Source organism: Neomonachus schauinslandi, chromosome 13, assembly GCF_002201575.2.
Source record: "Neomonachus schauinslandi chromosome 13, ASM220157v2, whole genome shotgun sequence".
In the NCBI taxonomy this organism is placed as follows: domain Eukaryota; kingdom Metazoa; phylum Chordata; class Mammalia; order Carnivora; family Phocidae; genus Neomonachus; species Neomonachus schauinslandi.
The window spans coordinates 26,644,248-26,658,800 of NC_058415.1; the positions used below are offsets into that span (position 1 = coordinate 26,644,248).

Here is a 14,553-nt window from a genome sequence, read left to right on the forward strand (position 1 = left end):
CCTAACAGAATTACCAACCCTGAGGGGTTCAGGAGGCACTGAACTTGCAGCGAGGAGGCAGAGTACAAATGCCCTGGGAACACCCAGAACTTGTGGGTATCATCTGAAGAGGGGAGAGTCTGTGGGACTGAAAAATGCAATGACCAAAATTAAAGAACTTAAGGAATGAGTGCAAATAGCAGAATGGAGGCAAGATCTTTGAACTGGAAGACAGAACAAAAGACATTACCCAATCAAAGTAACAGAGAGAAAACACACTGGAGGAAAAAAAGAAAAAAACAAACAAACCTGCTTGGGGGATCTGCACGACTATGACCGAGATCTAACATCCCTGTCCTCAGAATCCAGGAAGGAGAAGAAGACTTTCCCAGTAGGGCCCACATAACTAGTCACCTTTACAACCATGCCCAAAATATTACTCTTCACTCATCTCGGGGACCACAGAATACAGTCTGCCTCGCCCAGACCACTCCGAGCTCCTCATGTCCTCCCTCTTTCCAGCACAAGTCCTAGCCTCCCTTCTCTACTCTCCACTTGGTAGGATTCCATTCTAAATGACCTTCCCTAAGAAGTCTTTTTTTGGGTAACAGATAAAGATTCATGAAAATGACTGTTTAAGAACAGTATCTAAAGGCATTTTCAAAAAGTGGGTAAGTTAGCGTTATCAGGTTTGGCTGGGTGAAACAGAAAGGGCAAGTGATAGCAATCTGCTTCTTCCACAAATCAAAGTCTGATATAGGTCGTCCAGCACCAGGATGGCAGCTCTGAGTCATCAGGGATACAGGCTTCTCTTTCTGTTTCATGATCCTGGCACTGGTTTCTAGCCTCATGATCCAAGATGGCCACAGTGGCCCAGCCATCTTGCATGAGTCCCATGCAGCAGGAAGGAATGAGGGGGAAAGGTAAAGGAGAGGGGTTACAGTGGACCGTCCTCACTTTCAGAAGCCTTCCTACAGTCCTGCGCTACCATTTCCTTTCCCTACTGGCCAGAGCTTAGTCACGGGGCCATACTTAACTGCAAGGAGGGTTTGGAAATGCAGGAATTACACTGGGGGAGAAAATAATGGATCTGGATAAGCAATGGCCAGTCTTTGCCACAGGCAGTTTTAAAAATATTTTGAGCCACAAAATATTAATAATTGCATATTGTCCCAAGTTGAGACCATATATACTATTATTATATACTATTCTGTTAACTAGATCAGTAGTTAATTAGATTAGAATTGGAGACACCAGTATGAACTTATGCTTGGTTTAGTATGAATACAGCTGGAAACCTATAGAAATATTCATCAATATCTGTATATAACACAGGTTAGTACACACACAGGTCTCTTTACTCCACAGCTGATAGGGTCCAGAAACAATCACACCCCAGCAGCAACAAACACACCTACTACCCAGATCTTGGCTTAATATCACTCTCCAATTAAAAAAAGAAAGAAAGAAATGGTTGATTGGGTGATACTAGGATTGGAACAGGATATACAAGGGATGAGCCTGCAGCATCTTTTGGTGCCAGATTGTATAACAAACAAAGTGCCCAAAAAAGGGGCAGGGGCACAATGCTGGGGATATGACCAAAGGTGGAACAATGGGAGCAAAAATTAGAATAGTACTGGATTATAACCCGAAGTCTAAAATAAATATTCATAAGTCCATATTGATATAAATAACTTGTTAGTTACGAAGAGCCAGCTCTACTGTGCAGGAAAATTCCAAACAGTTGATACAGACACTCTGCCCTTGGGAAATGGAGCATAACTCCCCAATCTTTAGGTGTGGGCTGTACATGCTGACTTCCTTCCTAAGACTACAGTACAGAGGGAGAAATACCAGAGTAACTTTATGGTGAAGAAACCAGACAAACCTTACCTCAGCAAGGTAATCAAGATTAACATCAACAGCGACAGGTCATATGGATGGTATGTACCCCTAATACAAAGTAATGAAAGTGGCACTTTACCTCTGTGGCCTTCCTCCCAGAAATGTGCTGCCCCAGTTTAACCATGAAAAAAACACCACATAAATCCCAACCGGAAAACATTCTACAAAACACCTGACCAGCACTCCTTAAAACTATCAAGATCATAAAAAATAAGTCTGAGAAACGGTCATAGCCAAGAGGACTCTCAGAAAACGTGAACAGACGGAATGTGGGGCCCTGGAAAAGAAAAAGGACATTAGGGGAAAATTGAGGAAACACAGATAAAGTAGGAACTTTAGTTAATAATGATGTATCCATACTGGTTGACACCGAGCCAGTATCAGAGAGTTGTTGATGGAATTCATCACTAACTCAGACTGAGCCCCCATTTAGCTAAGATATTCTGAGGCATCACTGCACATTTCAGCCTAGAATTTAAGAGTATCTTGGGTGTCAGGGTTGTAAAGTAATTGAGAGAATTACCCACTTGTACACATAAGGAAGCTGGGAGGTGACCAGGGTCAGAGAGAGACAGAATGATAAGGCTGAAAGCAGAAGTCCGACGTGGGGTTTCCTGGCTCTGCGCCGCGCTCTCTTCTGGGTCACAGGCCCTTCAGAGCCAGCTCTGCGGCACTCAGCCCCTAACTTTGTAACGCGTGACCTGCAGTTCAAAGGACTCTGTGGGTCTCCGTGAACACGCAGAGAAGGGCATCAGGTATTGCAGAAAGAGTGAAAGACAGACTTCCGGACCTTGGACAGCATACAGATCAAGAGAAGACTTGCTGAAAAGTTCATTCAAATAAAATTCTCAAACACGCAAGTCACAGGTGGTAGACTAGTCCACAGTAGCTTAAACACAGAGACATCTATATCCTGAATGTACTAAACATGCCAGTTCACTGTTAGCAGACGGTACCCCAGAAGCTCAGGACCAGCCAATGAACAGGGGCATAGCCATTCCTGAACCTTTAAAAACCTACAAATGGGAAATCTGTACTGTTTTCACCTGCTCTCAGCCCTGCCAAAATCAAGTACAAAGAGCCTCTCTCTCAGCCCTGCAGGTGAAGGCCAGCTTTTCACATTCCAGCTCCATAGCAGGAAGGGAACAACCTCAGAACGAAGCTCAAATCCTGCGACTCAGTTCATGTGGACGGTGATGGTGTGACTTCCCAAAGGCCTCAGGTGAGCTTCTGCTTACATGCACATGGTAACCGTTCAGTCATCAACTAGAGCTACACCGCGGAGACACACAGGACCTGCCGCCAGGGTTATTCTAACCGGTGCGATCGATGGGTGGAGTACTGAAAATGGAATGTACGCCATACGGGAATCTATGAAGGTGGGCGACCCGATCATCCAGGACACCAAGCATCAGAGCAGTGCTGTTCTATTCCAGTAACAGCTTTTGCAAACTATTTCCTCATGGCGTGGAAAGGAGGTGACAAGCAGTTCACGTGAGAAACCAACCCTAAGTGCTTTGGGCAGAAAGCCTGCAAGGCAGCGTGTGGACCAAGAATGACCAAGAACAGTGATCACTTAGCGATGTCTGCCGCAGGTGTAGGAGTGAGAAGCGGGGACGCGGATATGGAAGAACTAACTTCTGCTTCAGGAAACCTGGCCTTGCTGTCAGCTGTCTGACTCCCAGCACTGCCTTCTATAAAGGGTTTAGACCCAACAGGATGCTTTCACAGAGGGTGTGCAGGGAAGCTTCTGATGTCCCACAAACTGAATGCACAACTTTGCAGATATTGCTAACAAGGGGTCCGTACCTTTTATCAGATTCTCAGAAAGGGTCTATAATCCAAAGGCAGTAAGAATAACTCTTTCAAGCTTCCAACATTCCATGAACATCATCCCCAGGAAACACACTGTATCCGGTATAACACTTTGGGCACAACTACCTCAATACTGACATCAGTCAGAAAGAGTTTCAATCTAGCCATCAACCTCCTAAGAGAAAAAGGGCGAGTCCAGCATGCCTAGCCATTCTGCTGTCTGCCCCGACATGGGGAGCAGAACCGCTCCCCCCGTCACCGGGCCTGGCGGATTGCTCATTTCCAGCTAGGTCAACATCTTCTGGGTCAATATTTATCAAGTGAGGCCATTAATGGCTTATCCTATTTCAATGAATGGAAGGGAAAGTTGTGTGAAGGTATCTTCTAAGGATGAATGATAATTAGACTGGGGCCGTCTTCATTTTTGTCTGAATGTACCTTGTTGATTACTAGCCTAGCTCAGGGGTCTCAACTGAACACTACCGTGTTTGAGGCCAGAGAAAATTCTGTTATGGGGCCTGCCCTGTGCATTGCAGGATGCTGGCCGCAGGTCTCTGGACATTGCCAAAGGTCTCCTGGGAGCAAAATCGCCACCCAAAATTGAGAACCACTGGCCTAGCTGAAGAAGGTTCCAAATGCATATTTTCTAATTACTTTTCCCTTTGTATTGACTGTTGGTGCATGTCCTCTGCATATTTATATATTTGGGGCTTCTTGGTTTTAGTAGTATTTGGTTTTAAAGTAATCAGGAAGATATCACAGTGAGTGGACAATCTTTTGGAAGGACCTCAGAATCCCAATGAGGGCAGTGGGGTGAGGAAACTTATTCAGAAGGCAACTAGGCAATTTATGACACTGAACCTACAGCCGAGTCCTATTTTAGAAGGAAATAATCCAAAATAATAATCTTGAAAAGTTACACACATTGATATCAGGCTAGTTATAATAATCAAAACTCAGAAGTAACCTAAATATCCAAAACAGGGAAATCATGAATTCAATTCCATGCCTCCACAATATTAACCAGCCATTTTTAATGATACTACATTTTGGAGCAGTATGGACTTTTATTTATACATAACACAAGTAAGTGGAAAGCAGTGATTTAAAAATGTTACCGGTGACTGCAATAATGTGAAAAATCCATATGACCTTGGACATGGACTATGGAGAAGTCAGCAAATGGAAAAGAGGATTGGGCTCACAGGTGGCTGGTTGCTTCTGAATCCCAGAACCCCTGTGCCTGAGTCATGCTGCTTTTATGGGGGGGGAAAAAAACACACAGACTAGAACTTATTCTCCGCTCTCTAAATTGGTTTTTACTATCTTACTATAGGGTTTAGCTAACCTTTTGAAAGTTTATTGTTTTTTTTTGGTCAAAAAAATTCTCTGAGAAGTAAATGTGTAGGGTTTTTGTATGCAACTGAAGTTATCATCCTTTTAAAATGGACGGTCCTAACTGTAAGCTGGGGAGAGAATGGGCAGCATGGGGACTACAGTTGCTAATAACATACACCTGGAATGTGCTGAAAGCGTAGATCCTAAGTGTTCTCACCACACATGCACGAAGATTATGGTTAATTAGCTTCATCGGGGACATGATTTCACAATGTAGAGGCATATCAAAATTTCATGTTTTATACCTTAAATATATACAATAAGTATCTGTCACTCATACTTCAATAAAGCTGAAAAATAAAAGTGCTCCATTCTCACTGCAGAAATATGGAAAGACACTAGAAGTCTCACGGAAACAGAATGTCCACATGCCGACACCCAGAGATAAATCACTGATAGGATGCCAAGACGCCTCTCAGTCTAGGCGGTGGACATGGGGCACGTCTGAGCACTTCTGTGCTCAGACATTTTTAAAGGCTTTCCATTATTGACTTACCTGGTACACCTGCACTTTAAAACTTAACGTGACTTTACAAAGCATGTTGATAAGTCATTTCCTGTTCAGGAACACCGCCCTCCTGTGCATCCTGTATCATGAGCCACTGGCTAACCCTCTCGCCCAGCTTTCTGAGGCACGGCTCATGTGTACAGAATAAAGTGCACTGGGCCTCCTGCAGAGCGCCAACGTGCCAGGACGGGAAGGGTGGGTGCAGCGCACACCCCCACCCCCGCTCACCCCCACGGCAGCCCCCCCGGGGGCGCGCCCCGCACACGGAGGCACGCTTACAGGTCGTAGGAGAACTTCCGCTCCAGGTTGGTCTGGTTCCTCTGGAACTGGAGCACATCCTGCTGCAGCCTGCCGTAGTTCTTCTGCAGGGCCTTCAACTGGTCTGAGGCAAGAGGACGGTCCAGAATCCGGCGGGTCATAGGCATGGCCGTCATGACAACAGCAGACGCGTCAGAACACAGTGGGTAATGGCACACAGGAGAGTAAGGGTGGGGAGGAGAGAGGGATGAGAACAGTCCAGAACCGTGGAGAAGCCTTGGGAATCTGCAACCCAACTGGAATCTGCACCCTCTTTTCCAAACCTCTCTCTTAAATCGCTTTTTTGACCTCTGACCTTTAAAATGTGTTAGGAGGTTCTGTTCAGGTGTTTCTTAGACATACTAAACCCTAAGCTGTCCCACCATGTCCCCTGGTCCCCAGCAGACTTACCCTTCAGCCTGTGAAACATGGATTTCAACATCTGCTCAGGTAAGCAGCCACTCATGGCGGACCCCCGTCCTGGGCCTCCAGGTTACCTGCCGGCCGCCCCCTTCTCCCACTCGTCCACACCGGCCATTCCCGGAGGCCCGTGCTCATCCAATCACCCCACCTGCCCTGCCCCCATCTGGGAAACGGCAGCCTCCCTGAGGAGATTCATCAGCCAGTCCTGCTGCCCTGACCTCTCAGCTCCTAAAAGCCTTGCAGAAATAGCAGCTGCTGACCAAGGGCCAGACCAAGGCTGCCACAGAGGTGACAGCAGAGTGGACACAAGGCTGCCATTGGGGCCCAGGACTCAGCCCCGGACACACACCCGCATCCCCAAGGTTTGTCCCCGTAACTCTACACCTACAGGGCTCTCTGGGGGGAAAATGAAATGAAAGTGAAGGACTCAATGAAATGCCAAACACACAGCAACAAGGCTCCATCTCACAAGCAGTTCTAGGAGATGCTTGAAGAGTTAAACTCTAGAGTCGCAGAACCACCCGGGGCGCTGGAGGCTGAGACAGGGGACCGACTACAAAAGGTTAGGGGGGTACTTCCTGGAGGGACAGGGTCTGGTTGTGGCTGTGGAGGTCCAGGGGACTGTGCATTTGTCCAAACACAGAACTCTATACCACAAAGGGTACACTTTACTGGGTGTAAGTTACACCTCAATAAACCGCACATTTAAAAAAACTCCCATAATCAAACCAAGTATGGGGCCAGGGAATACTGCTCGGCAACAGAAGGAATAATCTACTGACATCCACAACGTGGATGAATCTCAGAAGGCCAGACAAGAAAGGGGAGCTCTACAAAGCCGCCGGCAGTCCAGTGACCCATGTAACTTCGTAGAACCCTGAATCTCCCCTACTCATAGTCTTAGAACCAGATGTGGAAGGAGAATCCTAGGCCAGCACCATCCAGCGGAACTACAAGGCAAGACATGTAATTTTTCTAGCAACCACATTTCTAAGATCTAAACCAGGTGATTATTACTTTTAATAATACATTTGATTGAACCCAACAGCTAAGCAACATTACCATGCTAACACATAATGAATATAAAAAAATCATGAATGAGGTATTTTATATTCTTTCATACTATGTCTTTGAAATCTGGTGTGTACAATTAGAGCACATCTCAATGCAGACGTTAAATCTGCACTGGGAATGCTTGATCTGAATTTAGGTTTTCATCAAATGTACAGTTAAAAAGTAGACTAATATGTAAGTTGTAAATGCTTAGTGCTCCCAATAACAGAGCTGAGTTTCAGTCTCTAACTTAAATCACTGAAAATTACACAAAAATTTAAAATCCAGTTCCATCCCACTAGCCACGTTTCAGGGGTTCACCGGCCACATGGACCTTCCCGTCCCAGAGGCAGAAGTGAGGATGCAGGGTCCGTGGGAGCTTCCTACCCCCGGCAAAGGTCGGCCTCATGGGACCCCCTTTCACCAGGCCCCAGGACCACCCAGGGCCTGCTGAGCCCCTCAGTCACAGCCGAAGGGGGAGCCGACCACAGAGGGGCTCACCCCGTGACTGCCCTCAACCACTGCTTCCCAGGGCCTGACAGAAACCAGCCCTGGCTACCAAACTGAATCAGGGCAGCAAAGAAATGGAATTAAATTGGGCTAGATAATTTTTATAATTTTCATAAAGGAAATCTGAATTCAGGGTGGCCCATTTAAAACAAATCCTATATATACCACACATATTTTATATATATGTGATAGGTGATCTGTTCTGTATACTTCTTAACCTACCAAAAACTGAGAATCTGAATTCTGTACCTAACACCTTACAATGTGGTCAGCAACATTTTTAAAAGGAAAAAGCTCTTTAAGGAACTGTAATTTGGCAAGAAGAATACAGTAAAGATTACTCAATTACTCGTGATCTTACCCATCATTAGATTAGAATGAGAGCGGCTAGAGAGGGACAACAGGAAAGGCGGGCTTTTCCTAAAAGCCCTAACATCTGGTGTAAAGGAGGGGATCAGAACTCACCTTGCAGGGTTCTGATGAGCCTCTCACCTGTGGTGATATTATTCACCAAAACGGCCTGCAAGGAAGATAAACACAGAATGAAACGTGCCCGCAACCTAACAACTTAGAAGAGCCTTGATAAGACGATCCCGTTGGGAAAAGGGAGCAGCAATACCCCTCCCCCCGCCACACCCCAGCAGCTGTTGGAGGGACTGGGCACAGCTCTCCCGCTGAGCCCTCAGATGCCGCTGCAGCCAGAAAAGGCGCTCACATGGTGAGAGGTTTGCTGTCCCAACAACAGCCTGTAACCCGAGCAAGGGCTAAATGGATCCTCTGGCTGTTTCGCCCCAGACGCACTCCCCTCCATGAAAGCTGGACTTTCTCTGGGGGCCCGGGCGCAGCCACGTCCTGAGCCACTGGTCCGATTGCACCCCATGGTGGGGAGCAGAGCAGAGGAAGGGCTCCTTACCGCCAGTGGGGGTGGGGAGGACAGAGGGGCTCACACGAAGTGACAGCAAGCCAGGGAGGCTGAAAACAGAGGAGGAGGAAGGAACAACACAGGACTCAGGGGAACAGTGAAAACCAAGGGGAAGGTGAGGAAAGGGAGTATGGAGCGTATGTCACAAGCAGCCTGTGAGCGAGTGGCCATGGTCACCAGGTGCCCTTCTGAGCTCTGCACTCCACTCACTTGCTTACTCCTCACCCCGGGTTCTAAGAGGCGGGCAGCACATTAACCCATTTTAGAGGGCAGGAAACTGAGGCACAGATTGCTTAAGAGACTCAAGGCCACAGGGCTTTCTTCACAGCCAACAGGCAAAGCCTGATCCAGAAAGCAAGCTGTTGCTTGCTACTTGCGGAACTGGAATCTAACCCCCCCCCCGGCCCCCAGCAGGATACCAGGCTAGAGGGCTGTACCCTGTGCCTAAAGCAAACAAAAACCTGACAAAGAGGGGACTGGAATCTTCACTATTACAGCACATCACAGGGCTGCTGTTTTGTACACACGAAGAGCCGTGCACACCGTGAAATGTGCACATTTCATACCGTGTCATGAGCCACAAAGCTTGCAAGATACCACACCCAGGACACGTGGCCTGCAACTTGGGGACACGTTTCTGCCCGAGTCCTGCCTAACGGGGGACCATGACAACCACGCCATCTCCTACGTCTGCGCCTCTGGCTTCCTCCTGGACCTCTGTCCAGCCCTTAGTTTTTCTGTGGCTTGGACAGAGCTTTCTGGAGTACAGGGGTGCGCCCAGAAATGAAATTTGGCCAAACAAATCATGTTTATTTTGGGAGATCTGAGGACTCGGAACATTTCCTGGTACAGAAGGAAGGAAGTCACAGCGATGGTATCTCAGGGAAAGATTATCAAGAGGAGTGTCCGCAGATACCCTAGCGGGCGGGGGAGAGCAGAGACCCCGCAGTGGTACACGCAGCAGGGAGTCAGATGGGCAGAGCGCAGGGGAGGCCTGCTGCACTCAGGAGAGACTTGCACAAGCTAAACACAGACACAAAAGACCACAGCATCCCATGCTCCCACTTCTAAGTCTGGAGCCAAAAGAACTCAAAGCAGAATCTTGAAGAGATGTTCGCACCTCCGTGTTCATAGCAGCGCTACTTACGACAGCCAAGAGCTAGAAGCAACCCATCCTCAACAGATGACTGGAGAAAGAGAATGTGGCAGCTACATTCAACAGAATATCATGCAGCCTTAAAAAAAAAAAAAAATGTCTGGGCGCCTGAGTGGCTCAGTTGGTTAAGCGACTGCCTTCGGCTCAGGTCATGATCCTGGAGTCCCGGGATCGAGTCCCACATCGGGCTCCCTGCTCAGCAGGGAGTCTGCTCCTCCCTCTGACCCTCCTCCCTCTCATGCTCTCTCCCCCAAATAAACAAAATCTTAAAAAATAAATAAATAAATAAAATAAAAATGTCTGCCATACGCTGTTACACCGTGGATGAACCTCAAGCACACTGTGCGATGTCACATAAGCCAGTCACGGAAGGACAAATACTGTCTGATTCCATTCATATATCCATCCATATATATATATGTATTCAGAGAGAAAGCACACAAGAGCAGGGGCAGGGGAATGAGGGGAGGGGGCACAGGGAGAGAGAAACTCAAGCAGGCTCCACGTCCAGCATGGAGCCCAACACGGGGCTCGATCTCATGAGCCTCAGATCAGGACCTGAGCCATAACCAGGAGCTGGAGGCTTCGCCAACTGAGCCACCCAGGCGCCCCCAGGACATTCTCAATCATTCCTTCTCCACTCATTCCCCTTAGCCTCACTCCAAAAACCCCACACTGGAGTCTGCTAACTATCTGAGGAAATGTCTGTCTCCCATGCGACTCTAATCTTCCAAAGAAAAGATATTTTAGTTATCTTCCCCCACCTGCTTACTTATGCATGAAAAAGTACAGTCGGCACGGAAGTAAATGAGAAAAGGATCATAAGACGCCATCAAGACCTTTTATATGCAGTTTTGTATTTATTGAAAATCTTGTTAAATCATTTTCAGGGAACAATGAAAATGCTTCTAGCTTTTTGGAGATTCAATTAAAAAAACTGCATTAAACAGTATTATTTTAAAATGAATTTTATATTCTACTCTAAACAACCCTATGTAGCTGCCACATTCTCTTTATCCAGTCGTCTGTTGAGCTAATTTCTCACATTTTGGTCAGAGTGACTCTGGGAGAAGCTGCACTTCCCAGGGTGTGTGGACCATCCCCGGGGACGCTCAACATCACTAATGCCACCAGAACGTAACTGGAAACTGAACTCAGAAGACTGCAGGATGAATCACCCATGCACAAACATATTACAACTGTTCTGAGAAACGAGTATATTTGATCAAGTTATTTCCGTGTTAGATTCCAAGAAAAAGAAGCTTAACATTTCGTAAATTTTCAAAGCAGTAATTTGACAATAAATTCTACCACTTTAAAATCTCCATAAAATGTAAATGACTAACTTTTTAAAATCCTAACTTTTGGAAAGCTCACTGCCAGGGGGACGCAGATCACGTGATAAAGGAGAAAAGGCCCCCTCCACTGCTCTGTTTTGCTCATTGAAATAATCTGCTTTGAAGGCCAGAGGCCCCTTTCACTCAAGCCAGACTCATAGGCCCCTCAGACCATCTAACCCTTGACCCCACGGTGCCTGGAGAAGCTCTATGTAATGACCCTCCTGTTAGTGCCTCGGGGAGAGGACCTCAAAGTGGAAAGCAATCTTGGTGACCTGTGAAGGACACGGAAAATGAAGGAAGAATATGAAATATTCCTTCCTCTTCCCTGTCCCCCTCACCAATTTCAAAACCTCCCAAAGCAGCCCTATTCAAGAGAAAGGAAATGTCCGTCCCGTATGGAAAGCTCACCATTTCTAGTAGTCACATTAAAGTGAAGAGAAACAGACTGGGTAAAGGATTGGCACAGACATTCCCCCAAAGATGATACACAAATGGCCAATAAGCACCAGAGAAATGCCCACCATCCCCAGAAACACAAATCCAAACAAGAAGATACCATGTCACACACGCTGATGGGGCTGCAAGTTAAAAATAAATAAAAAGCAAAAAGGAAAATAAGTATGGACAAGGATGTGGAGAAAGTGCAGAGAAACTGGAACCCTGAGACACAGCTGAGGAGAATGGGAAATGGCGCTCACTCGCTGTGGAAAGCGGCTCGGCAATTTCCCCAAAAGTTAAACAGTTGTCACATGACCCAGTACTCCTCTTCCTGGGTTTATACCCAAGAGAATCACAAATATATGTTTGTCCGACACTTGTCCCCAGACGTTCGCAGCAGAATTATTCATAACTGCCAAAAGGTGGAAACAACTCAAATGTCCATCAAGTGAAGAATGGATAAACATGGCGCAGCCAGAGTGGAGTATTACGCAGCCATGAAAAGGAATGAGGTCCTGACACATGCCATGAGCCCTGAAAACACTATGCTGAGTGCAAGAAGCCAGGCACAAAGGCCACAAAATGTAGGATTCTGCAGATAAGAAATGCCCAGAGCAGGCAAATCTGGAGAGACAGAAGGTAAATTAGTGGGAGCCAGGGGCAGGAGAAAGGGGAAGTGGGAGCGCCTGCTTCATGGGTGCAGGATTTCTCTAGGGGGTGATGAAAATGTTCTGGAATGAGATGGTGCGGAAAGCTGCACCGCATCATGAGCATACTGTAGCCTGCTGAATGATACACCGTAAAGTGGCTAACATGGTAATGTTGAGCTTATGTGAATTCTGTCCCAATAAACAAAAAGAAACAGGTGAAATTAAACACTGTATTTAATCTGGCATAACCAAATTATCATTTCAGGATGTCATCAACATAGAACAGTATTAATGCGATTTTTTTTTCCATACCAAACCTTTGAAATCTAGCATATTTTTACACTTTTACAGCATATCTCAAATGTGACATTTTCAGTGCTCACCAGCCACTTGCCCGTAGGGACAGCACAGACCTTGAGGAATGGGAAGGGAGGGCAGAGAGCGAGCCCGATGGCAAAGAAGTGCCAATTAACTATTTATGGTGTCCCGCTAAGATTACACACTCACACCATCACCACTCACACCACCAAAATAAGCCCTGCCAGCCCAAACTCTACACCGACAGCCCTGGTGGGCCAAAGACTGGGGGAGGCCGCTGAGATGTATGCCTGTCCTCCAGCCAAGGGGCCACAGGAAGAATTCCAGAACTCAGCAAACCTGCCCAGCATGGGCATCAGGTGTCCAGCACGAGCCTCGGCCTGGAGGCACAAAGGTGGGCCATCCACACAGCTGCCCCCCGCTGACCAGACAGGCCCTCTACAGAAGGCAGAGGGAGGGGTGTGTGCGGACAGACGACACCAAGTCCCCCCAGGCTCTGGCTACAGCAGAAAGGGGCGGAGTCCCAACCCCCAGAGAAGGTCCTCAGAGAGGCTGGGTCTAAGTGCTAAGTGCCAGACCCACTCGGGGGAGTGAGAGACCCAGGACACCAGAAAGTATAGGAACTTGCAGTCCGGGTGATTCAAGGTCCAGCAAATGGCAGGGGCACAGGAGTGAGTGTCTGTACGTGCATGAGGAGAAGAGGGACAGACAGAGAAAGAGAGTATCAATGCAAGGACACCCGCGTGTGGGCGCGCCTGGGGGGCTCAGTTGGTTAAGTGTCTGCCTAGAGCTCAGGTCATGATCCTGGGGTCCTGGGATCAAGCCCCTAGTCTGCTTCTCCTCCTGCCTCTGACCCTCCCCCCTCTCATGCACATGCATGCTCGCTCGCTCTCTCTCAAATAAAATCTTAAAAAAAAAAAACAAAGAACACTAACGTATGGAAGACATTCTGCTGCGTGAAATAAAGCCGACACAAAAGGACAAACACTGCACGATCCCACTTATGCAAGAAATGCAGGGTAGTCTGATTCAGAGACAGGAGGATAAACTATGGTTGCCAGGCGCTGGGGGGTGAGGGCATGGGCTGTTCATGCTTGATGGGGACAGCTTCACTGGAGATGGGAAAGCTCTGGAGGTGGACCGTGTGACAGGTGCATCGCAAGGTGAGTGTAATTTGTGCATTTCAACATGGTTAAAATGCTCATTTTATATCATGCACATTTTACCACAATAAAAACGAGAGCAAAACCCCACAAAGAGCAGGTCGGTGGGGCGGTGAAGGGGTGTGTGAGGATGTGGGGAGGGCAGGAGTGGGCTGAGCGCGCATCAGAGGGGGGCCGAGGCACCGGGCAAACAGGGGCTCACAGGCAGGCAGGAAGGCGGGTCTGGGCCGTGGCCACAGGACAACGGACTCAAGCCACAGAGCTGTCGGAGAAGGTCGTGGGGGATTAAGCCAAACTCTGTGTGAAGCTGAGGAAAAAGAACCCCACTCAGGAAAACATGCAGTTACGCGCTGCCCTACACGCCCAGAATGGCTCCTGCCAGAAGGTCCCGGGCTGTCGTGCTGTCGGGAAGAAGGAACATGCCAGGCCCCAGCTGGCTGGGAAAGCACCACCTGCGACTGGCTGGAGGGGCCCGGGGCTGAGGCTGGGATTCCCCGGGGCAGGTCACAGTGCCCACAGTTCTGAGGAGCAAGGTCCGTGGGGTGCGCTTTCCATGGTGGGGACAAGCATGAGGCCCAAGGGGAGGGAGCTCTGGACCCAGAATGGTCCACACTCAGGGAAGCGGCACAAGGCTGGAGAGAGGGAAGGAGGGAAGGAGGGAAGGAGGGAAGGGGG

At 47.9% G+C, this 14,553-nt stretch overlaps 1 protein-coding gene across 1 annotated transcript in view; it reads right to left on the bottom strand.

Annotated features, from left to right (window-relative positions):
• GOLM1 (golgi membrane protein 1) overlaps positions 1 to 14,553 on the bottom strand; it is a 53,190-nt gene that overhangs the window by 14,673 nt on the left and 23,964 nt on the right. The window contains exons 4-5 of the mRNA XM_021677948.2: positions 8,357 to 8,411; positions 5,888 to 5,990 (exon numbers count right to left, since the gene is read on the bottom strand). Coding sequence (XP_021533623.1) covers positions 5,888 to 5,990; positions 8,357 to 8,411 — 158 coding nt within the window. The remainder of the gene's footprint in view (positions 1 to 5,887; positions 5,991 to 8,356; positions 8,412 to 14,553) is intronic.